We start from the raw sequence: 23,188 nt of genomic DNA on the forward strand, positions 1-23,188 counted from the left end.
ATTGTGTTTTTCTACATTCAGATCTGCCATTTTGTTACGCAGTTTACCATATCAGTTACTTTGTAAGACTGTAGGTTTGCAATTCTCTTTCCTGCCAAATGCTTCGTTATTAAATGCTGCGTCTCATTTTGTTCATTGGAAATGGCATTGCTTTTTTTTGTTATTGTTGTCGTGGCTTTGCTGTAGCCTGTGTCAGGAATGTTTCTGGGTTGTTTTTTTTCCATATATTGTGCCATTTTAGAATGTTGCGAACACAAAATACAATTCTTTTTAATACTTTTTCTTTTTCATTTTTGAGCGTACATATAAGAACAGATGAAACATAAAAACATCCACATAGTAAAAACTGAAACAAAGAAAGACAGAGAAAAACGAACACAAATTGCCATAACAATTTTTTATATAAAAAAACAACCACCCACAGATTTTGATCCATAACATCAAATAGGTTATTAGCAATTAATAGATAATCAAAATGCATGTTATTATAAGAAAATCTAGTCATCATAACTATTGTCTGCAACAAAATTACTGGGTTTTTTTTTAGCTTTTTCAACAACAAAAGATAAAAAAAATAAGGTGTATTTTGTGTGTGTGTGTGTGTGATTTTTTCATACATTGCCATTTAGTAGATCTGTTGCAAACACAGGTATTGTGACAAGATACCAGTCTGTGTTATGGTTTATTATTTTCATACATTGTGCCATTTTAGTCTGTTGCATACAGATAACATAGTCTACAGTATGATTTGGTTTATTTCCATACATTAGGCCATTTTCATCTGTTGCAAAATGAGCTGTTGTGTCAAGGCACAGGCAACCCAGTGCAGCATGGGAGCCCCATGGAAAGTGAGTCGTGGAGATGTGAGCCATGAAGATCAGTCAGGGTTTGTGCCGCTGTTGTTCCTGTTGTGTTGGGCAATATTGAAGACCACTTTTGACGTGTGTGACTTTTTTTCCCTGTTGGAACTGGTGTGGCAGCCTGTTCATACCCCTCACCCACCCCACCCCATTGGTCTTTTTTTTTTTTTTTATTGCAGGGTCAAATCTGACCAGCCCTGATCAACTAAAGGGTATGTGTCCACTAGTCTGGAATGACCCCCTGAGGGTAGACTTCATCTAGTCAGAACCTCACCTCACCTCCCCTCCCCTCCCCTCTCCCCCAAGTTGGATTTATGCCACCCACCCCCACCCCCAACTGTCCCCTTGTAATAGGTATGGATGTCACTCTAGGCTAGCTAGAAATGAACCTCAAGGATAATTTTGGCCGTTAGAATCGGTACAGGCTATTAAAGTAAAATTCCCCCATGTTTGCTTTGGTTAAGTTGTAACGGAGATAGGGAGGGGGTGGGGAAGGAGGGGCGGCAGTAAAGGCTGGCCCAGAAAGCCCCCACCCCTACCCCTTCCTTTTTCAATGGATGGATTAAGCCCTTAGAAGTGGGGTAATTTACAACTTGCGGGGAGGGAGGGGTCGATCTTGAATAGCCCCCAACAACCCCAGGGGTCCTTCAAGGTTAGCCCCCAATGACCCTGGGGGATAAAAGCTAGCAGGGGGGTAGTTTGAGGCTGTGACACCAGGCTGTTTTGCACTCGGGGGCCCATACTGTGCGTGGTTGTGGTTGCGAGTGCCGTTTGCACTGGCAGTGATGTTGGCAACTTGTTGATGTGTTTGTGAAGGAACCATTCCCGTTGAACAGGCTGGCCATTGTTTTGTTTTGGTTAGGTTTTGGTTTTTTTGTTTCTAAACTGAAAGAGGTTGGCCATGTTAGAACTGTAAGAGGATTGGCCGACTGTTTCAACTGTAAGGGGTTGGCTGGCCATCTGTTTGAAGTGTAAGGGGATGGTCAGTTGTCTGACCTCCTGCTTCAGCTGCCATTATGAACCAAGTCCATTGTCGGCCCAGCATTCTTCCAAAGTGGCATTTTCTGTCTACCAAGGGCATTTAAAAAAAAAAAAAAAAAAAAACCCTCAGTTTTTCGCCCCACACTTCAACTTTTTTTTTTTCTTTATTTTTGTTAGTCTTCTGTTGTGTGTACATTAAGCTGGTTGTGAACATGAGAAGTTTGCAGTATGGTGAGAGATGGAGATGGCTGTTTGCACGTTGTTGAATTTGGTGAAGAGAACGTTTTTGATGTGCATTTTCTGTGTGTGTGTGTGTGTAAAATGGAAACGGGGTGAAAAAAGGGAATAAGATTTTTGTTTTTGGTGCAATACTGATTTACATTTCTTTTTTTCTTGAAAAGCAGTTGTGGAAAAAGTGAAAACTGTTAGATATATATTCATCTTCACAATGAAATACTTTTTTTTGAAAATAAGTTAAATGAAAAAGTCAGCTACTTTTGACTGCTGGCCAGATTGGAAAGAATGTAATAGTGCCGGTGGTTAGCAATATTATTACATTCTAATACAGTATACATTGCTGATTCCATGGTTGAAGCATGTCTTTCCCCCCCAGTGTACTATAATCTGTACACGTATGCAGTGCTCTTTTTGTCTTCAGTGCAGCCATTGCTCTTAGAGTTCAGTACACAAAAAATATGCATAATGTTTGATAGGAGTGTTTTAACATAAAAGTTAAAACAAGGGAGGGGTTTTTTTGTTTCGTACTATTTGCAGGATTGGTCTTAATGTTTTTTTTTCTTTTCTTTTCAAACACTTGTACAGTGCATGATTCATTTTCCCCCCTTTGTGACATTAGGCGAGCAAGATGCATGGACCCTGCGACTCTGTTCAGTCACTTCTTCCAAGTCCATTATCTGTCTTTGAGTTCCACTGCCCCACTCACTTGTTACCATTAAAACATTCAGAGAAAGAGTGAAGTTTGTTGCACACAGAATAGATCTGTTGATGTTCATCATATAGCTGGCATGATGGAGAAAGTTCTTCCAAGGCACAACGAAACATTTCGTCCCCACCCCCCCCCTTCCCACAAGTTCCAACTGTGCCAGTGTGATGTGTAGACAGGATTAACTCACTCAGTACGGCCAGTCCTCTCTTCTCCTCTACACAGACCCCTCGGATGTCCAGTGGGTGTCTGAATGACCCAACCTTCAGCTTCCGTCATCAGAATTGTGGTATTCTTTGTCAACATTCATGTCTTCAGTATAAGAGCTTTCCGCTTGCAATATTTTGATGATGGTAATTGGGGTGAAACGCCGTTGACGTCGTCTCTTTCGCCGTTCGTATGGAAAGAGTTAAAAGTCCTGTACATGGAACTCCACATGTCAGCATGTACATGTTGTGCTGTCCCTGTGGTTCTCAAGTGAACTAAGCATTACATGAAGACTATGCATCATCATCTTGGCAAGTGAACTGCCTGTCCTATGGACAGTTTTCTGTGGAAGCGGGATTTTTTCTCCTCCTATCATTTCCCTAGTACATATTTTTCACTTTACTATGTTTTTATTCATGTACTTTTTTTTTTTTTTTTTATCTGTTTTTCACGATCCTGGAGTGAGCTCTCAAAGCCTAATCAGTGTGTTGGGTTTTTGCCAAGGTCAGGCATGTACCTTTTTTTTCTTCTTTTTTTAAAAAAAAAATGTGATGTTGCCAAGATGGATCAGCCTGCGTGCTTTGATTCCACCCTGAAACTATGGAAGGTTTTTTTTTTTTTTCAACGGCATCATTTAGATACCAACAAAACTTTTAGGACGCACTTGGAAGCAAGCATGTATGACAGATAGACCATTGTTGTGTACAAGGTTGCGCACATTTTTTTTTTTCCAGGTTGTTGTCTTTGAAAGGGTGCTTGAAGACCAGCCAGTCTTATTCTGGTATTACTGGGGTACATGCGTAGTGAAGGAGGGATCATGTTGACAGGAACCACACCAGTTGTGTTATCAGCAGCATTCCAACACATTGTTCCACATGTGCTGTGTTTGTGTTTGATAATGCACTGACTCAGAAGAGGGGTTTAGTAATGTTGTGGAAGATGAATCACTGGAACCACAGTTGTGCTGTCAGTGATTGAAGCAGCATTCAAAAAGGATTATGTTGTTCCACATGTGCTGATGTTTGATACTTTTGATAACCCTTTGACCAACATTGTTCTATTCCCATGTTGATTTATCCACTTGGTTTGTGCGTACACATGCTTATGTGTGTGGTGTGTACTGGTTCAGATCTATTGGCATGTATAGTCGTTTTATCTGCAAAAAAAAAAAGAGGGTCTTCCAAGTTTCTCAGCTTTCCTTGAAAAACACATCAGATATATACAGGCTCTTCCCATGTAGTCATTACAGCAGGAGCACAGATTGTGAAGTTTTGTTTTTGTGGCTTGTAAAAATCCAGTTATGCACAGTGCCCAATACAGTGAGTATACTCTCCCTTGTTTTGCGAGCCAGAGACCTCAAGGCATACCCCTTCCTCTGCTTGCGGAAAAACCCACGTTGTCCACAAAACAAGGCAAGGGGTAAGAAGCTTGTTTTTGAAAGTAAATGTTGTGAAATTGCTCCATGCATGGACCGTTGTGAGGCTTTTGAATGTTTTGGAGTTTCAATTGTGCAAATTCTGAGCTTAAGATGTCTGGATTTTTTTTTTTTTTTTTTAATCCAGAATGCACCATGGGTCCAAAATGAAATGTTGCTGTAATGTATTAATGTTATGTTGCTGTAATAAATTTACAATTGAAGTGGCAAGAATGATAGGTTTTTGTAAAACATTTGATTTCAATGTGACATTTACCTTAACCACAGTTGATTATAGGGCAAAAATATTTATTGTATTTAAACCACAGTAGATTTCTATTGGTGGAATTCAGGCCGCTCTTCCCGTGATCATAATTAGACCCACACCCCTTTCGTTTTTCGTCTACAATTATGTTTTTTTTTGTTTGTTTTTTTACCAAGTGGATTTTTCTTCATTTTGCCAGCCAGCTCTCCTGGCACCATGGGTTCTTTCACATGCATGGAGTGCATGTTGCACACAGAACCCAGGTTAGTCTCAAAGACCAGATCACCACTGAAGGTCTAGTAAAGGGAATAAAATACCAGTTCATGCAAAACTGAATTGAACACTTGCTTCCTGGTTGATCAGATTTCAACTAATCCACCACTGCCCTCATTTGTGACATACCAGAAGTGATAATGTGTAGTGATAAGAATGTATATTTTGTGTAGTAAATGTCTTTCATTTACATGCCGTTTCCCCACCTGGGACATAGGCTAACAGTGCTCTACAGCCATTCCAGTCCTTGACAGTGGCTTTGTGTGTGGTCCCATGTGCTGTCCTGTCCTGCCTCCAGGTCATGCCATGTATTTCTTGGGCAACCTCCCCCCACTTTTTTTAATTCTTTTTATTCATCTTGTCTTCATTGTTTGCGAGTTCTGCTTGATGCAGACTTTGTCCAGAAAACTTGGATGAAATATTACATATTCAAGTTATGCATATCATGTCCTGCTTTTGTTTATATAAATATTACTCATGGTTACCATTATGTGGATGGTGGTGTTTATATTCATGCTAAAATGTAAATGATGTATAGTGACAAAATAATGCCAAAACAGGAAATTATCAGTTACATTGTGGAAGACAAGGTTTAAAAGGTCTATTGTTGTCATGGAAATCTTAACAGGCAGACTTATTTTGCTAGTATAAAACTTGCAAGTGTAAAATAGTGTCCAGTTCTTTTGCTAGTATTAAACATGCTAGTTCAAAACAATGTCCTGTTTTCATTGTCCCTTCCAGTGGATGGCCGAACACTTCACTGTCTTGAACCACACGTTTGCGTCGACACACACAAAAACTAGTTATACAAAAATGTACACTGATAAAGAATACTTTCAGAATTCAGGTGGTTTTGTCTTCAATTCCATAACTTTTCAAACTTTGATCCAGTACACATGTACAAAAAAAAATTGTCGTTTTACTTAACAAAAAAAACTAATATTAAAGAATGTGGACATTTTTTTTTCAAACTGTATTCTTTTAATAAGGGTTGTATTTTCATTCCTACCTTGTACAATGATGTTTTTTAACTGAGGACTGCATTTATAATCCATTGGTGATAAAACCACCTCTACAAAACTTATGGGCGGTTGTGTTCTGAGTGGAGTGTAAGTGCACTACTGTTAATTAGGCTTAGCAAGTCACTGGCTCTGAAGCAGACAGCTTGCTTCAGATCGACCTGCCAGTTCCGATTACCACATGCATAGCATCACCCAATACCATGTCAGGCACCCAAGGTGAAAGAAATTACCATTGAAGTATGATCATTATTTTCACGTCTGCATTTAGGTTCTGAAATGTGGAGTTGGTCTCATTTCATGAAATTGTGAAAATTTTGTTGAAAGGTTTTGTACCACCTGCCTTTTCACTTGACCCTTCTGAATATCGATTTTACTGTTATGTTCAGAACCAAGAAATAATCAGGTAAATTATTTTATTGCCTTGGCTTTATCAGTTTTTTTTGTTTCGTTTTTTTAAGCCAGTTTCTGGTGGAAAGCTATCTGCCAGTAAAGATACAGCTCGCTTTTTTAGGGGTACATCCTGACTCAAGAAAACCTGTAAACTTTTTATATTATGTAGGATAAGTCCCTTATACTGCTGTGTTGTGTACAATCTGAAGACATTTTATTAATCTGCTGTTCAGGTTTGAATTTAAAGATCATTGCATCTTGCCTCCCAGGTAAGTAAGAAAACAGTGCATGCTGTTAAAGGCGGCTTGATTTTCATGTGCGCAAGCGAAACGGTTCAAATGCCTGCACCTGTGTGTACATTGTATCCACCACTGTCACCAAATTGATTTCAGTATATAATTCAGTTGTTTTTTTTACCTCGTTCTCAGATTTCATGGTTCTCAGATAGCTCATTTATGTAATGCTTGGTACAGGTTGCACCTGATGGTTTCAGTTAACCAAGACTCTGAAAACCTTTTCTTTGCCATGTGTTCATAAACATTTCAGAATTTTGTGATGTGCAGACTGACTGCCATCCTTTAAAATGTTCAGAAGATTAGAAGACTTTCTTTTTCAAGCGATGGTGAATATTTCAGTGACTGGGAAAGTCTGGTGAAAAATTGAAAGACGCTCTCAGTAGTATCTAGACAATGTGAGGCTAGTAATATTTCAACGGAAAAATAAGGATGCATTGTTCCGTGTTCAACTTTTTTTTTTCCCCCCATCATCTGTCCAACTATTTGTGACAGCTGCTTTTTGCTATGAAAATAAAGTTTCAAGAAAAGGGTGCCCTGAGGGAAAATGGACTCTTGGCTCAACTTCAGCTACTGAAATCAGCTTATTCATGGTTATTGATATGTATTAAATGCTGTTACTATGGTTGTGTAAATTGTAACAATTTTATTATTGTAATAACCAGTAGCCTTTTACAGTTTAGCATTGTTGACTGCTCAAGCCAGTGGAGATAACTGGACAGGAAGCATTAACTCACTTCGAACGAATAGTTTTCTCCCTTGCTTTTCCCAACAGACAACCCATTTGTTAGGGTTAGGACAAAAAACAAAAACAACAAAAAAGTGACTGAATGAAACTCCCAGTACTTGACCCACTGCCCCCTCTTCTCAAGTTGTGTGAACACCTACCCCCATCCCTCTTCACTGCTCTCAGAAGCCAAGTCATCGGTACCCTCTTGCTGTTAGCTTTCTTCTTTGCAGATACTTCATTCAACGTCTTCATCATCTGTGGAAACCTTCAGTTTGAAGCATTTCAATGACTTCAGCAGCGGTAAAAGCCACTGTCGTGATCTACTTTGTTTTTTTTTTAATTGTTGAAACCACTATAGTGTTCTTTTGTCTAGAACACTACCTTACGTTCCATCGTCCAGAGTGAGTTAGACATCCATGAGCTTGGATTAAAAGAAAAAAAATCCATGACTTAATGGTTTGCCCACATAGCATAGAGCAGTGCAACAGATCTGCATTGTGTTGCCATTCAGTGATCCACCATGCTGAGTCTTCATGCACTTTGACCCCCCCACCACTCCCCCTCAACTGTGACGGGTTAGTGACTGGTACACAACCCCTCGTTCATGTGTAAGAGCACACCTATGATTGCAAGTACAAACAATGAAACCAACTCCCTCCTTGCAGAGTGAATATCAGCCACTTGTTGGAAACATTGCAGATATTGTAGACTTAGTTCGGCTTAGACAATGCAGAAATTGTTGGAGACTTTTCCGGCTTATGTTGAAACATCCTGTTTGATGTACTGTTAAACTGTTTAATCAGAATTATGTTAAGGCCACATAAGTCTTTCATTATTTATTGCAACTTGTTACATATCAAAAATAGTGTCTTCCCAGTTATGTTGACCAGAGTATTTTTGGTGCACGTATCCTTGCATGTGTTTCATAAAATTATTTTCTATATCCAGAATATGGGTAAATTAAAATCTACATTCCAATATTTTTCCATATGTTTGGCTGAGGTGTCTTCACTAACCTTTTTTTCTCTCTTTTTTTAATATTTAGCACCGTCAGTTTGTATTTACATTTATGTAATCAGCGTCCATCTTTGTGGCAAAAAGGAAGAATAGGATAAATTTAATATAATGGTAGTACTGATGTAAACTTTTCTGGTCATTCCACTGACAAAATGGTTCAGGTTCCATAGCCTTTTCCAGGCACCAGGGCAGTGATTTCATATCCAGTATGGCATTGGAAAGCAGTGCCTAATCCTCTGCTATTAACTCCCACCACATGGGATGTTTCTCCCACTTTTCTGTCACTGTTTCTGCCTTTCTTCTTCCCTCACTACAGTCTGCAAACCTTCACTTTTTTCCCTCCATTCTGCTGTCTATGATTTCAACTAACTCCACTTGTAACCACTTGATGGAGGTTGATGCCATGGCTGTACCCGCTCACCACAATCATTTCCCCTTTTGTCGAAGCTTTTAACACTATCAGGATCACTTGCACTGTTAATGTAAATGGACCATTACAGGCCAGACAAGAAGGTAGAGAGGTGATGTACCTGTTAGCAGTCCACTGGCAGGAGTGGATCAAATCTGATTTGTCCTTACTGAAGAACTGTCCCAAGCTGGGCAACTTGTCACAAGTTTTCCACTGGCCTATCAGCGCTGAAGAGGTCCTGCTGAATGGCAACTCTCTGCAAGTTACTCCTGTATGTCCTTTTACTGTTCACTGGCCTCAAATAGTACCCCAAGGAGTTGACTTAGTTCACTGGTCTCAAAAAGAGTTCACTGGTCTCAAAAAGTTGAAAGTACTTTGATTTTAAAATAGTTATGTACAAAACAGGAAGGTGGCCAGAACAGCTGGGTTTTTCTGAATTTGATGTGTGTCCAACTTGAGAAAATTTTCAGCTACTTTGTGCTGTGCTGTGCTGTGCACTAGTGCACACACATCAGCACTGCCTGTTATTGCTGGTACTGTTCAACCCCAACCCCCTATTGCTGGTACTGTTCAACCCCCATGTTAAAAGAAAATGTGAAAATAAAAGTAATCCAGAGATCTGTCTGCTGACTTGGGTACTTCGGTATGAATGAGGAATGAATGGAAGACAGAATGATGGATATGAGTGGAGGATGCGACCTGAAGAGATAAAGTATTGCTGAAGGACAATCTGATTTGACTTCAAAAGAACATATGGTTTCATTTACTTTTCTCTCATTCTTTCAAGTAAAGGGTAAGAAGTGTCAGCTGACGATACTGTTTTGATCATAATACATCACTGATCAGTGATGAAATCTTTGAAATTTGAGGACACCTTTTTCCACAGTTCTCAGACTGTGAAAACAAATTAGGGGGGACAAGGAAAGGACAAAATCTATGGTCTCATTTTCTGGCAACTCCCCTACACTTGCCATGCTATGTCTATAAACATACAGATACATTCAAAAGGCCTAGCAAGTGCCACCCAGCTAATTCTCACCATTACTGTAGAAGTTTTCAATCTGACAGTGGTAACACTGAGCAATTGGAGCACATTTTTGATGAACTGCTGAACTTATTCCTCATTCTATAGTCAATGTAATGTTACCATCATCAGCTTCAGGCATGTCATGCTTCAGACATCCATCCATCATTCTGCAGGTTAATGACAGGACTGATGAAACAGATGCAGAGAAAACCAAAACCAGATGTTGCTCAAGCTGTGGAACTCTACCATACTTTCTGCGACAGTTGTAGCGACTTTCACCGTTTCAGGCCAGGCCTGAAAACAGATCTTTACCCATTACTAAGATTAACCTTTCTCCTCCCTACCATATAAGAGCACAACTGCTTTAATTCACTTTGTGATGAGCGTGCATGAGGAAGAGGTGAAGCATGAACGCAGTCGCCAGTTTGTGTGTGTGCATGCGATACGTTATTACCTCTTTCTGCGTTATACACCATACCATATAATTGTTCCTTTGGTACTTTTTGCAATTATTGTAAATCGCCTTGAGCACTGGAAGGTACTACATACATTTCCATTATAATTTCCAATGCACTCAGCTGCCTGAAATCTGCGGGATCAAGAAGTATTTTACCCTCCTCCCAATCTCGGGCTGAATACTTTCAGCGAACACCCTGACCTACACTGCCACCAGGCTGAGTATCTTCCCTTTTACTTTCACTCCCACCTCCTGCCCTCACATGCCTGCAGCACTCACATCAAGCTCTCATTTTCAGGTATGGCACATGTTCACATTGCATCTTCAAAGAAAATCTCATCTTGCAAACTTTATTTTCCTTTTAACTGCATGTGAGCTCAAGAACTTTATAAAATAAGTTAAATGTTGAGTTACTTTGGGTTACTTCTGAACAACTGTGTTGAAACCCGAGGAAAATCAATTCAGAATGAAAATTAAAATTCCAATTTCCAGAAAAGCAAGACGGAAAAACCAAGGACTGGTGAAATTTGTTACATGTTAAGACACCTGTCTGGTCCACACAGGAATTAACTAAATCCAGACACAAACAGGGCCATGATGGCTAGCAGCCATGTCAAGTCCGCAACACCTCAAGCCCACAAGTCCTCCTCAGGAATGTCCTGCGAAGGAGGAGGATCAGCAAACCCACCTGCAGGCCGCATGTCTGAAGCAGCTCCAAAACCACCCTGCTGGTCCGATGCGGAGGAACCAAAGCCCCCAGAGTCCCCAGGGGGGCCAAACCCCGCTGCGATAGTGAATGGAAGGTCGGAAGAGCGCCCACTCCTGGCACGATCAGAAGAGGGATCGGAAGAAAAGCCCGTAAATGGATGGTCACCAGTAAAGCGAGAAGTGAAACCACCAAATCCAGGTCTTGGCGTATCCTCAGAATTTCTTCCACGTCCATACCCGCCTCTCTGCAACACAAATGTTTCCATGTTAAAGAAACAGTCACCACTTTTATTCTTGACATTTTAACCATCATGCTCTGTAGGCTTTTTACAATTTTGATTTCATGACTGGCTGACTGAATAATTACTACAAAGATCTGTGCACAACATCTTTTCTTGATGTTTGTGGACACAACTGAGCAATGGTTTTGTGCTCACTAAAACTGATAAAGACTTGAAGCTCTATTTCAAAGTGGATTAATCTCAAAGCCAGGCCAACAAGGACTTGGCTCAGACTGCAGGGCCAGGTGGTAGGCAGTAATGGGTGGACCCCACAAGTGTCACAGATGGGGAAAGATAATGCGAGTCTGGGCACTTTTCTATTTTTTCATTTAACGACTTTGTTGTCAACAGGACAGATTCTGTCAGAAATGACTCAACAGAGCGAACATCAGCCCTTTTCATTTTATTTCCAGAACAAAACCAAAACATGAACTGCACGTAGAACTATGCACACCTCTGACTGTCAAGTATTTGTGAGCAATGGGATGTGTCTTCAGCTCTCTAGGACCTGGACTGAGAGATGGGATGAGCAGGTACAGAAGGAACAGATCCAATTTGCCCACTCCTGTTTCACCTACTATTCGATTGTGCTGCTACTCTCAGACCTGGAGTTTGTCCCATTTCTCCTATCAGCCAGTCCTGTTTTACATATCAGCCACAGTATCTCTCTCAGATATACACTCACACAAAGTTTGTGCATAAACACCAACATCAGCTTGTTTTCAAACACACTACAGCTCTTGACAGGGTGTTACACTGTATCTGCTTCCATGGAAGTGACTTCCAAGCAAACATAATGCAATTTCCTATGGTATAGATGTCAGCATCCAATGCAAGAGAAGCAGCCAAATTCTGATGTTTCAAAGTTACAAACCTGACCATCAACACAAGAGTGGTCCAGCAATGAAGGAAGTGAGCTTCTTGAATTATTTTTTAAATAAAACGTGTACACGTGTACACACTGACACAGCAACCGAGTGCACAAACCGAAAATACGCGAATGGTGATTACCAATTTAGTGATAGGTTAATCTTGAACAGGGGAAATGGGAATAGGCAAATCAGGATGACACAGAAGGAACAGCCAGTGAGTCGACAAGAATCTGCTGGACTGCTGTCTGGCCTGTGTTGTGTGTGACCCTTGTACATGGTGGTAGGGAGTGGACAGTTTACATTTAACCACAAGCCCTCAGGTCGAGTATTGTGTATCAGTCTCTGGGCACAGTGGTACTGGTTTTAGGATATTTTTTTTTGTGAAATAAAGGCAAGACTAAAACCAGTGCTTACTCAAGACATATGCATTTATGGACACACAAACTGAAATTACATACACACATCAATACACAACCACACACATACCCCAACCATACACACACTAACACATAACCACAACCACACAAACTGGTTATTTGCACCAAACAAAAACGCAGGCTAGAGGTTTCTTTTTTTTTGTTTTTTTTTTTTAAAGAAAGAAAAAAACATGTGAAAAGGCTAAAAGAGGTTTGCTCACAAACTGGAATGTCTCGTTGGCTCCAGCCCCAACTTCACTCTTCTTATCACCACCACCAAAACTGGAAACTGGAAACAAAATTACTTCGGTTAGTTTTCTGACTTGCTTGTGTAAACAAAGCCTATGTTAAAATCTGGTATTCGGTTGTCTATGTGTGTGTGTCCATGTCTGTGATAAACTTTAACATTGCCATTTTCTCTGGAAATACTTTGTCTGCCAATACCAAATTTGGCTTAAACATAGTAGGGAAAAAAATCATCAGTCATACCAATAATAGGTTGTACATATCCCAAATATAAACATATTTCCAAATCATAAACTGTTTATTTTGTTGATGGTTCTGCATTCAAAAAACGCCATTACCCCTTTGCAGCTGCCCGAACGTCTTGTATGAAGGTGCCATGACCTCGTTTTTCTTGTTCACAATTAAAAGCAAAGGAAAACAAATTCTGGACAGTACACATACAGTGACACTAACTACATTATTGATGTGTTTACTGCATATCAATATTCTAAAGCGGACACTGAATTAATTATGAACATAAAAGAAAATTTGAATTGACCATTTCACTAAGATCAGCCTTATCTACACTGGTTTGTGCAGATCATGATATGTTGCAAAGCCTGATGCAATAGTAACGTCTTTTACCGCCCAACAACGTCTCTTTTACTGCCTAATTAACTCACTGGAGATGGGCTGGAGCTTCAGCGCAGGTGCTCTGCCCACACAGAACGACATGCCTAAGTGTAAGATATGACGAATCTCCAAATTTTTTTTCATACACTCAGCAGTGTTCAATTAAAGGAAAACTGATCAGGCTGTCTTGAGGGACCAGTCTAGGAAAAATTGAGTTATTTCCCCTTGACAGTTAACCATGTGAAAGGCTTTTTTACTCCATCTTTCTTGACCGGGTCAGAAGTCGTGATGCTTAAACATGGCAGCGGAGCTGACGTACTCCCTGCGTGAGGCTGTCAAAACTGACAGTAGTAGTATCAAACATTGAACGTGACCTAGACACTGGTGACTAATTCCAATGATTTTTCTGATGACATTCAGTTAGTACCAATGATTCTGAAAGTGACGACAAAACTTTGCTGACTGACCCCTACGACGCTGAGACAGAAATTGACAGTGACACAATGACGGCCATAATGCAAGACAAGATGACTTGACTGTAGATATTGACGATTCGGAACAAGAGTACTTGTATGAGTGGGTAAAAGACCTGACAAACTTCCCACTGGCTGCACCTTTCACTGGGACCCCAGGACTCTTGACTTTCCAGACACGCCCACTCCTGTTGAGGTGTGTTTACAATCTGATACTTTGTTAATTTAGTTCTTGTGTAAATAATGTTGATTTTTACAATTTTTAATGAATAATTTGCAAAGATTAATGTAAAATTATCATTTTCTGTGTGTGCACTTATTAAATTGTGTCAGGGTGTATCTGTGCAATGGGTGTGTCACTGTATTATGCGTGGGCATGTCTGTGCATGAGTGTTATTTATACTGTCACTGCTGAATTATTATGCACGTGTATGTGCTGTGTATTATGTTTATTTTGCATTTGTTTTGTTTTGTTTGTTTTTTGTGGGGGGTTTTTTTTGTCCTTTTTTTTCTTGCAATACAAGCAAAAGCTTTTTTTTTTTTCTTATGACAGCATTGTCTGTTACAGAAATTCAAAACACTTTACATGCATGAGGAGATCTGCCAGACACAGGAGCAGACATGGGGAGACAGGCCAGGCACTGGCCTGCTAACATTCCACCCACCAAGGAGCAGCAGACCAGGAAAACAGAGGATGCAAGGTGTGTTATGCCAAACACAAAGCAGCGTCACGTCAAGGTGAAAAACGCAAAAAAAGGCCACCACAATCATGTGCAAACAGTGTAAAGTGCCCCTCTGTGCTGTTCCATGCTTTGAGGTGTCCCACAGTCAAGGACCATAGCAAATAATCTAGCTGCAGCAGAAATGTGTAAATAGGTTTTTTTTCATTTTTTCAAGTGATTGATTTGTATGGTTTTGCTTTTTCTGTCTTTCCAGTGCTGTGATGATTTTTTTTTTTTAACAGTTTGTTGTGCAACATTTGACTTCAAACTGATTTATGAGAATCAGGTTTCATTACTGTGTGAGAAAATCTTATGCTGCCTTGTGGATTAGCTGATGGGTATGACATGCCTGGTGAGTACAGTATACCTATTTTTAAATTTTTTGTTTTGTTTTTCAGTATTTAGTTACAAAATATAAAAAAATATTTAGCAGCATTTAATGAGAAAACTTTAAAAATGTTAAAAGAACAGATGGTAAACTTTGTAGTGATATATAATTTGTATGTCTTTGTCTCTGTGTGAAAGTGTTGAATTTTTAAAATATATCCATATTTGCCCGTCACAGTAAAACTACATGCACTATTTAACTACGTCTCCACAGAACAGTCAAGACAATTTCATTTTTATCAGCACATCACACATAAAACAGCTTGTGCATTGTCATCTTCAGTCAACCTGCTGTAACGACCTGACCGCCTGACTGCACTGAAAAGCTACAGTCAAACAAACGTCTGCCATCTCCGAGGCAGCCTGGGGTAAAAACTTAGCCAGAGTACACCGCCACAACCCAACACCAACATGGATCAGTGTCCCCAATGATGCACACTGTGCTTCCAGACACCAAGTCATCCAAAGACAAATGAACAAGTTGTCTTTGGGTCCAGAGGACCACCACCTGTACGTGTAACACAAACAGCTCGTGCATTAGCGTCAATACATGCTCTCACTCAGCTACAGGTGTGTTTGCAGGCCTGAGAGGGTGGAGGGGGGTGTACATACATGGACACTAATGCCTTTCTTTCGAAACTTTTCTGAACAGGAAAAACAAATACAACTGCAGGCTGAAAAAAAATTAAGGTGTGGCGCTGCACTGTAGCGACATGCTCTCCCCAGGGAGAGCAGTCCCATTTCACAGGGAAATCTGTTGCGACAAATGTGAGAAAATTATGGTGTGTTTTAAAAATCTTTTACACAGCCACTAAGAAATATACTACAGAGTGCAACCCAAGGAAGTGGCTATTTTGAGTTGTCATCTTATCCAAATCCAATGCACCGATATATCCAAACTACGCTATGAGATACGTTAACTTGCATATATCAGTTTATTCATGGATTTAACTTTTAAACTTCAAAGTCGCACTAAATGCTGAGCTGAGAGTCAAAGCCAAAATGTACAAAGGAAACGCTCTGCACAAATACAGCAAATGTCCCCCCCTCCCCCACGCCCCTTCCAGCGCTAGGTGATCTGTACTCACACAGAATCTGTACACACATTCAAAATCAGTTTATCTAAAAGCAGGAAATGCAGCAGATAACCTGTTTGGCTCAAAGCACAGGCCAGTATACTTACAGCTACTTCTCCGGTATTCTCTGTTCGTACCAGCACCACGACCTGCGCCTCCTTCACCAACTGTGTGAACAGAAAATAAAATAATTTCATAAATAGTGATCACACCATATACAACTGCCTCTTCAAACAACAGCGGTGTGAACAGTTCACATGACAAAACACGGCAGTTGAAAGGTTTCGTCAGTGCACACACAAAGATCTTTCAGGCAGCACACGAACTCCAGAAGTGCAGACCTTCCCATTACCCTTGCTCAAATGCACAGCTTCAAGACCCAGCTTGGCTCAAGACCTCACCCATGCATTGTTCATTTACTTATCTACTACTCCTATGGTTAAATATATATGCATCTAGTAGATCTGACTTGTGAGGCCATGTTGAAACTCAAACCTAAGTCAGGATCCATGACTAAGAGATTGTGTCATCAGTAAGGGGCCTAGTAGTTGGCATCCTGAGCAATGTCAAATCAGAACACCAACATGATTCAGCAGGAAAGCAGGTTCTCCCCTACTGTGCAGCATTCAGATCACCTAATATTCATTGTGGACTGCCAGTACCGAGAGTGCAACAGATGGACCCAGGTGTGGCTGTGTGTGTGTGTGTGTGTGTGTGTGTGTGAATGAACAGCACGAGTTAGTGCCACTGAAACGGTGCAGATGGAGCAGAAGAAAAATGCCTAGAGCACCCCTTTTGCCCCCACCCCCTCCACTTACCTCCTCTTCCCCTGGCTCTGAAACTCTCTCGGGGTGCACCCTGTCTTTTCAGCGTCGCAGGAATGATTTCGGCCGGTAGGTTAAGGAAATCCCTCAGGTGCATGATGCCCTCGTTTGTCAGAAACCAGTAGTAGTGGCACCATGCAAAACCTTCTCGCACAAACCCTCGGGATTTTAGACTCTGGAAACACTCCACTTATATATCAGTTCCACAAGTAACAGTAACAGGAAAACTTTGTGATAGTGATATTTTACATAAAAAACTTGCAAATAAATCGCAGTCACACTGATCACCGTCACCCAGAAAATGGAAATGAAAATGAAGTATTCATATATGTAGCTCATATATACTTTTAGTTTGTATGTATATAACAAATATGAACATTTATGAAAAAAAAGTAATTCAAAACCAGGCGTACAGAATTAAGATATGGGTTCATCATAAGACAGGATAAAGAAACACAGAAAACTAAAGGCTTAACTGCAAAAGCTGAATCCTAAAAGCCTTCAGCAGAATGCATGTGGATGAAATACATGGACAGGCATGTGAACAAGAACATCAGATTGTCTTCTCTCATGCCATGCACAACCTGTAGTTAAATCATTCTCATGCTATGCGCCATCTGTAGTTCAAGGAATAGCGAATCTCAAGCTATGCACCATTTGTAGTTAAAGAAACAACGAATCTGTCATGCGATGCACCATCTGTAGTCAAAGGAATTATCCTTAGTTAAAGGAACAATAAATCTCATGCTATGCACCATCTGTAATCTAAGGAATCATATGTCTCCTCCCTCATGCAATGCACCATCTGTAGTTTTCACCCTCTTGTGATCATACTGGCATCAGCCGCTAGTATCCTAACCAGGAATAACAGACTAAATGGGTCACTTTTCTATCAAGCGCTGATCATTTGTTGTCACTCTGAAAGGCTCGAAATGAAGGCTCTGATTTTATCGAGGTTAACTCACTCGGGACTGTCAGTTTTCTCCCTTGCTTTTCCCCAAAGACGGTCCATTTGTAAGAGTTTGGAAAAAATTTACAAAAAATACAAAATTCAGAGTAAGAAAATGAAACTTTCAGAACTGGTTTTGTGTTGGGCTATTACATCAAAATAAATAAATAAAAAATAATAAAAAAATCAAATTTCTCATCTTGTATTTTAGAGTTTTGCCATCGTGTAGAAAATAAATCCAATTTTTCACCCCGAATCACTAAACCCATGCTCACTTCTTGCACTTGATTCACTTTCATCTTCTCCGACCCTCCAGTTTGTAGTATTTCAAGTACTTCGGTAACACTAAAATGTTGCCGTCGTTGCCTCGTTCGCTCCCCAACATTCTGAGAAGAACCCACTTCAGATGCCATTTGCCAACAGGCTGCAATGCGAGCAGGCGACCAGTGTGAATGTGAATGTCAGTGTGTATGCGAGACAGGCCACACATGACAGGCTGGCCAATCATACCATTCGGTAGTGGAGTGACCCAGAATAGCGCACTCTAAATGGCTAATCACAAAATCATGTATACAGTGCGTGATGGACTTTTATTTTTGGAAAATGCTATTCCATTCCGCCATCCGAATCCAAATATATTTTATGTAGGAATGCTCATGCATTCCGTCATCCGGAGAGTGTTAAGTCATAATCCAGTCATGTGTTGGCACTTTGTTGGGAGTCAACTTGTCAAGTGCCTTTTTATAGAAAAGGGAAAGGAATAAACCACAGTAACTTCAAAATGAACCTGACCAAATTTCACCGTGGCAGCTTAATTGTCTGCTTACCGGAATAACTGACTTCACACAAGAACTGGATCAAATATTAGAATAAGTCAGCTTTATTATCTCCAAAGAGAAACTTATGGTCTTGCTCATGATATAAACATAAAACATTCTTTAAAAAGACTATGCATCCTCACACAAATTGTGCATATACACTTGCATAACAGTTTTAAAAAGTCAATTTAGAGACACCACGCCCCCTGAAGGCCCACAGGAGGTGCCCTATTTAATCCCCAACCAGCCAGCATGGCCCACTAAACAGTGTTCACTTACCTTCACTTTAGCTTTAACTCAGTACGGCCAGTCCTCTCTTCTCTACACAGACCCCTCGGATGTCCAGTGGGTGTCTGAATGACCCAACCTTTTGCTTCCGTCGTCAGAATTGTGGTATTCTTTGTCAACATTCACCTCTTCAGTATAAGAGCCTTCCGCTTGCAATATTTTGATGATGGTAATTGGGGTGAAACACTGATAACGTCGTCTCTTTTGCCCTTCGTATGGAGAGAGTTAAGCAGCCCCATAATGCACCGAGAATGGAAGTACATTTGTTCCTTCCACTGCTGCCGTTTTCATGTTTGAACCAGGTGGAATACTTCTAACATTTGTTCTGAGTGATGAATTTTTTATTTTTTTTTTTTAAAACAAAAATGATTGATCAGGCATGCCTTCAATCATGTGCAACTGCTATGAGTTATCTATTTGTCGTCAAATATTCAGAGCGATTTTCTTTTATCATTCTTTACAATTAAAATGTTCCCAAATTACTTGTGTAAAACTTTTCTGCATATCATGAGCTGTGTTCCAGCAAAATACAGCCTTATTGGTATTCAATTATTTTTGGTTGTTTTTTTTTTTTTGGGGGGGGGAAGGGGGTTTATGTGCAAATTCAGTGCAGAGTTACTTTCCTTCAGAAAAAAATTAGGAGTTCCCATGGGATTTATGGACACTTAATGCCTTTACCCTTATACTATGTACCATCTGCAGTTAAAGGAATGTCAAAGGAATTAGCACACCTCTCGATTTACAGACAGGATAACCATAAAAAATAATTTAAAAAACCCCTGACATATGCCAACATCATCTTTCTTCCAGACTGAGCTTATTTCAAACCTTTTTGTGGAGCGGAAAGCAGCATTTGGGTGGAAGTAGGTAAGACTGATGGTAAAAATGCTTCTGAACTAAAAAGTCATAATGAAAATAAGTTAGAATTATCCATTTTGGCTCCATTACTGGCCAGGTAATTTTTTCAAATACTACTGTTTATTCCATAAATGGCAGATGAATGACTGACTTTGTGGACTGGAAAATGATCACATACTCCTGCCATCGATTGTTACCTGTATGATCATTCTCAACCGTTCTAAAGCCCGAGACCTTTATGATATTCAAGGTTACTAGGACAGTCATCATGCTCATGTGTATCTGTATCACACAAACTCAAAAAATATCAGAACACATTTATATTTCTGTATTTTGTATTTCTTTTTATCACAACAGATTTCTCTGCGTGAAATTCGGGCTGCTCTCCATTTTTTTTTTTTCTGCCTGCAATTTTGTTTGTTTTTCCTATCAGAGGATTTTTCTACAGAATTTTGCCAGAGACAACCCTTTTGTTGACGTGGGTTCTTTTACATGCGCTATGTGCATGCTGCACACGGGACCTCAGTTATCGTCTCATCCGAATGACTTGCATCCAGACCACCACTCAAGGTCTAGTGGAGGGGGAGGAAAATAGCCGCTGAGCTGTGATTTGAACCAGCACGCTCAGATTTTCTCGCTTCCTATGCGGACGGCATTACCTTTAGGCCATCACTCCACATTGTGGAAAAAAACCCAGAACATAAAACCAACTCATGTATTTCTGTATGATACAAATTGTGGAAAAAATACCAGGACAGACAGCCAGCACCTGTGTTATCTGCATAACACAAACTGTGGAGAAAAAAAAGGATATATCCAACTCGTGTGTATCTGTAACACACACACAAAAAAATACCAGAACACATCTAACTCACATATATCTGTACAATAAAAATTGTGGCGGAAAAATTCCAGGACAGACATCCAGTTCATGTGTGTGTGTATCACACAAACTGAAAAATGGCCTTATCTGCAACTTACTTTCATCAGCTTAATGACATGCAGATTAGGAATGCCAATGTCGCGGTGTTCAGCACCACCCAGTTTGTTGCTGGCAACCATCACCCCCTCCTTGAATAGGTACTCATACACCTTCTGTCGGTGTTGCTTAGGAACCAGCATCCTGCAATGCACAGTACAACACACAAATGAGTACAACACACAAATATGAGTGTGACAAATCTGTGATAAGCAAGAGTTAACAAAACTTTTATTATTTGTATACACAAATATGTGCATATCATACATCTTAACTTGTTCAGTGCCGAAAGGACTTCAGCTGATGTCGTACACAAACTGTTGCCACAGTGCCTAGAAGATATCCTCTTACATCCTGTATCCATTCACCTTTTTCCTTAATCTGACTCTGGTTCAATTCAGACAATGAATGTTTAGGTTGATGTGTCTGGGTTTTAAAAATACTATTCATTTAAATAAGTATATGTCAGGAAGAACACCCGCTTCTCAATCATTTGGTAACTGGAGCACATGGGTACACAGCAAGGGGGTTTGCCTCCTTTACAAATCTGGCATCGGAACCTTTGAAAGATTGTTGTCCCAGTCAGCAGACTTAAAATGACATTGAAGGCTGTTCAAATGATTGTAAATAAGTGTGTATAGTCTGTTAAATGTGTATACATGTATGGACATTGTTTTAGTGTGTGCATTCTAAAGGGCTATGCATTTAAGTTTTTCAATTTGGTATTTAAATCCATGTCTTAAAGGATTTTATACTGTACTGTGTAAGTGAGCATGTTTTACATGGAAAGGTGCTTTATGAATTAAATCATTATCAAAGGGGCGTGGCCATGAACTAATACCTATGAGCTCTTTTCACTGATACTGCCGCAGATTGAACAGCCCAATAATCCAAAATTTTTGTGAAACACGATGAAAATGCAAACGACAGGATTCCCCCCCCCCCCCCCACTTTTCTCACTGATCAGATGACAGACTTGTACACAGAGGAAGCTAGTCGATATGCACAGCAGACAATTTTTGTTAGCATACATGGAGCATGCAGTGATTGTGCCAGCATCATCAAAGAGCTTCCTCTGTAGGGAAACATTCTTTGGTGTCACACCGCTTGACTGCACAGTCTCCAAGAATATGACTGAGCTTAGATGATTGAACTCACTTCTGTCAGTGTCGGGAAAGATTCACCTACATGTATGCACTATCGTGACTATGCACAAGCTGTAATTCTTATCAAACTTGTTTTTGTCTTCAACTACGAGTATTAACTGACATGTCATTTCAAACCGTTATTTTTCATTCTGGAGGCTATACAGTGGCGATCGAACTTTTTTTTTTGTTTTTTTTGTCACAAACAAATTATAATCTTCACTTTGAAATGACTGAACAGTTGAGACAAAGTGATGAAGTGCCCTACATTGCACATCTTTTGATAGTGGGCAGGGCATCATCTCTTCCCCCTCAAGTCTGGATGAAAATTATAACGGTGGAAGATTCTCCGCCACCACCACCCTGTAAATTCTCCAAACTTCATCTCATATACCCTCAAAATTATTGAAAGCTGCAACAAAAAATCCCACAAATTTAACACAAAAATCAGAAATCTTACGATTTGAAGTTAGATCTTTGCACCCGCTTGTTCACCTTTTCTTGTTAATCTAAGCTGGTAATAATTTAAATACCCGTGCATTCTGGTGAGTGAAACATTTCTCGACGAATGTTCAGTAACCATAAACAAAATGACCTATGATTGCAACAGCCAAGCATAGTGGCCTCAAGGCATTATTTTTGCTAATCCTGACGTCAATTTCGGTCTCTCGAGTATGACGTGCGCGCAAGCTGAAATGTCAAGCTCTATGCAAGCTCGAAAAAAACAAAAAAACAACAACAACCTCACATTCATCTTCAAATTAATATCAGAGAGTAAGGTCCTTACCTGTTGATATACGTGTCAGTTTTTCTCTCCACAACCGTACCGTCCTGCGACGAAATTACACTGAACTGTGGTGCAACACCTGAGGTCACCTGGTCCTGTCTCTTGCACCGGATTGGCTGACTGCGAGCGCTGATTAGAAATCGCGGGAAAGGGTCACGTGATAACATGCGGGGCAGGGTTTTGAAAAAAATATTTGAAAACAAAATGGTGGGGGGTGGGAGTGGATCACCGAGATTCACGTGCCTGGTGCTTGGTTGACACCAGACGAAAGAAAACGCAGAGTGCAGCTTCAAGTTGTGCAGTCCCTTACCTTACACAAACATACCTCAGTCCGAACAGCATCGCCACTGATCAAATAAGATTGTGGTGTTTTTTTTAAGTCCCCAAATTTCGTGGCCTGTCTTGACATGCTCACATGGTGACCTCAGTGTCGATTTAGGTCATGTCCAAGTTCAGCAT

At 40.2% G+C, this 23,188-nt stretch overlaps 1 protein-coding gene across 1 annotated transcript; it reads right to left on the reverse strand.

Moving 5' to 3' along the window:
• Nucleotides 1-10,624: 10,624 nt before the first annotated feature.
• On the reverse strand, nucleotides 10,625-22,874 carry LOC143286402 (small ribosomal subunit protein eS10-like). The gene is made up of 6 exons (XM_076593959.1): nucleotides 22,730-22,874; nucleotides 20,800-20,941; nucleotides 16,900-17,080; nucleotides 16,189-16,248; nucleotides 12,787-12,854; nucleotides 10,625-11,241 (listed from the first exon to the last, which is right to left on the reverse strand). Exons 2-6 carry the CDS (start codon nucleotides 20,938-20,940, stop codon nucleotides 10,918-10,920), a joined length of 774 nt encoding a protein of 257 aa, XP_076450074.1. The 5' UTR covers nucleotide 20,941; nucleotides 22,730-22,874; the 3' UTR covers nucleotides 10,625-10,917.
• Nucleotides 22,875-23,188: the final 314 nt, after the last annotated feature.

Source organism: Babylonia areolata, chromosome 10, assembly GCF_041734735.1.
Source record: "Babylonia areolata isolate BAREFJ2019XMU chromosome 10, ASM4173473v1, whole genome shotgun sequence".
NCBI lineage: Eukaryota > Metazoa > Mollusca > Gastropoda > Neogastropoda > Buccinidae > Babylonia > Babylonia areolata.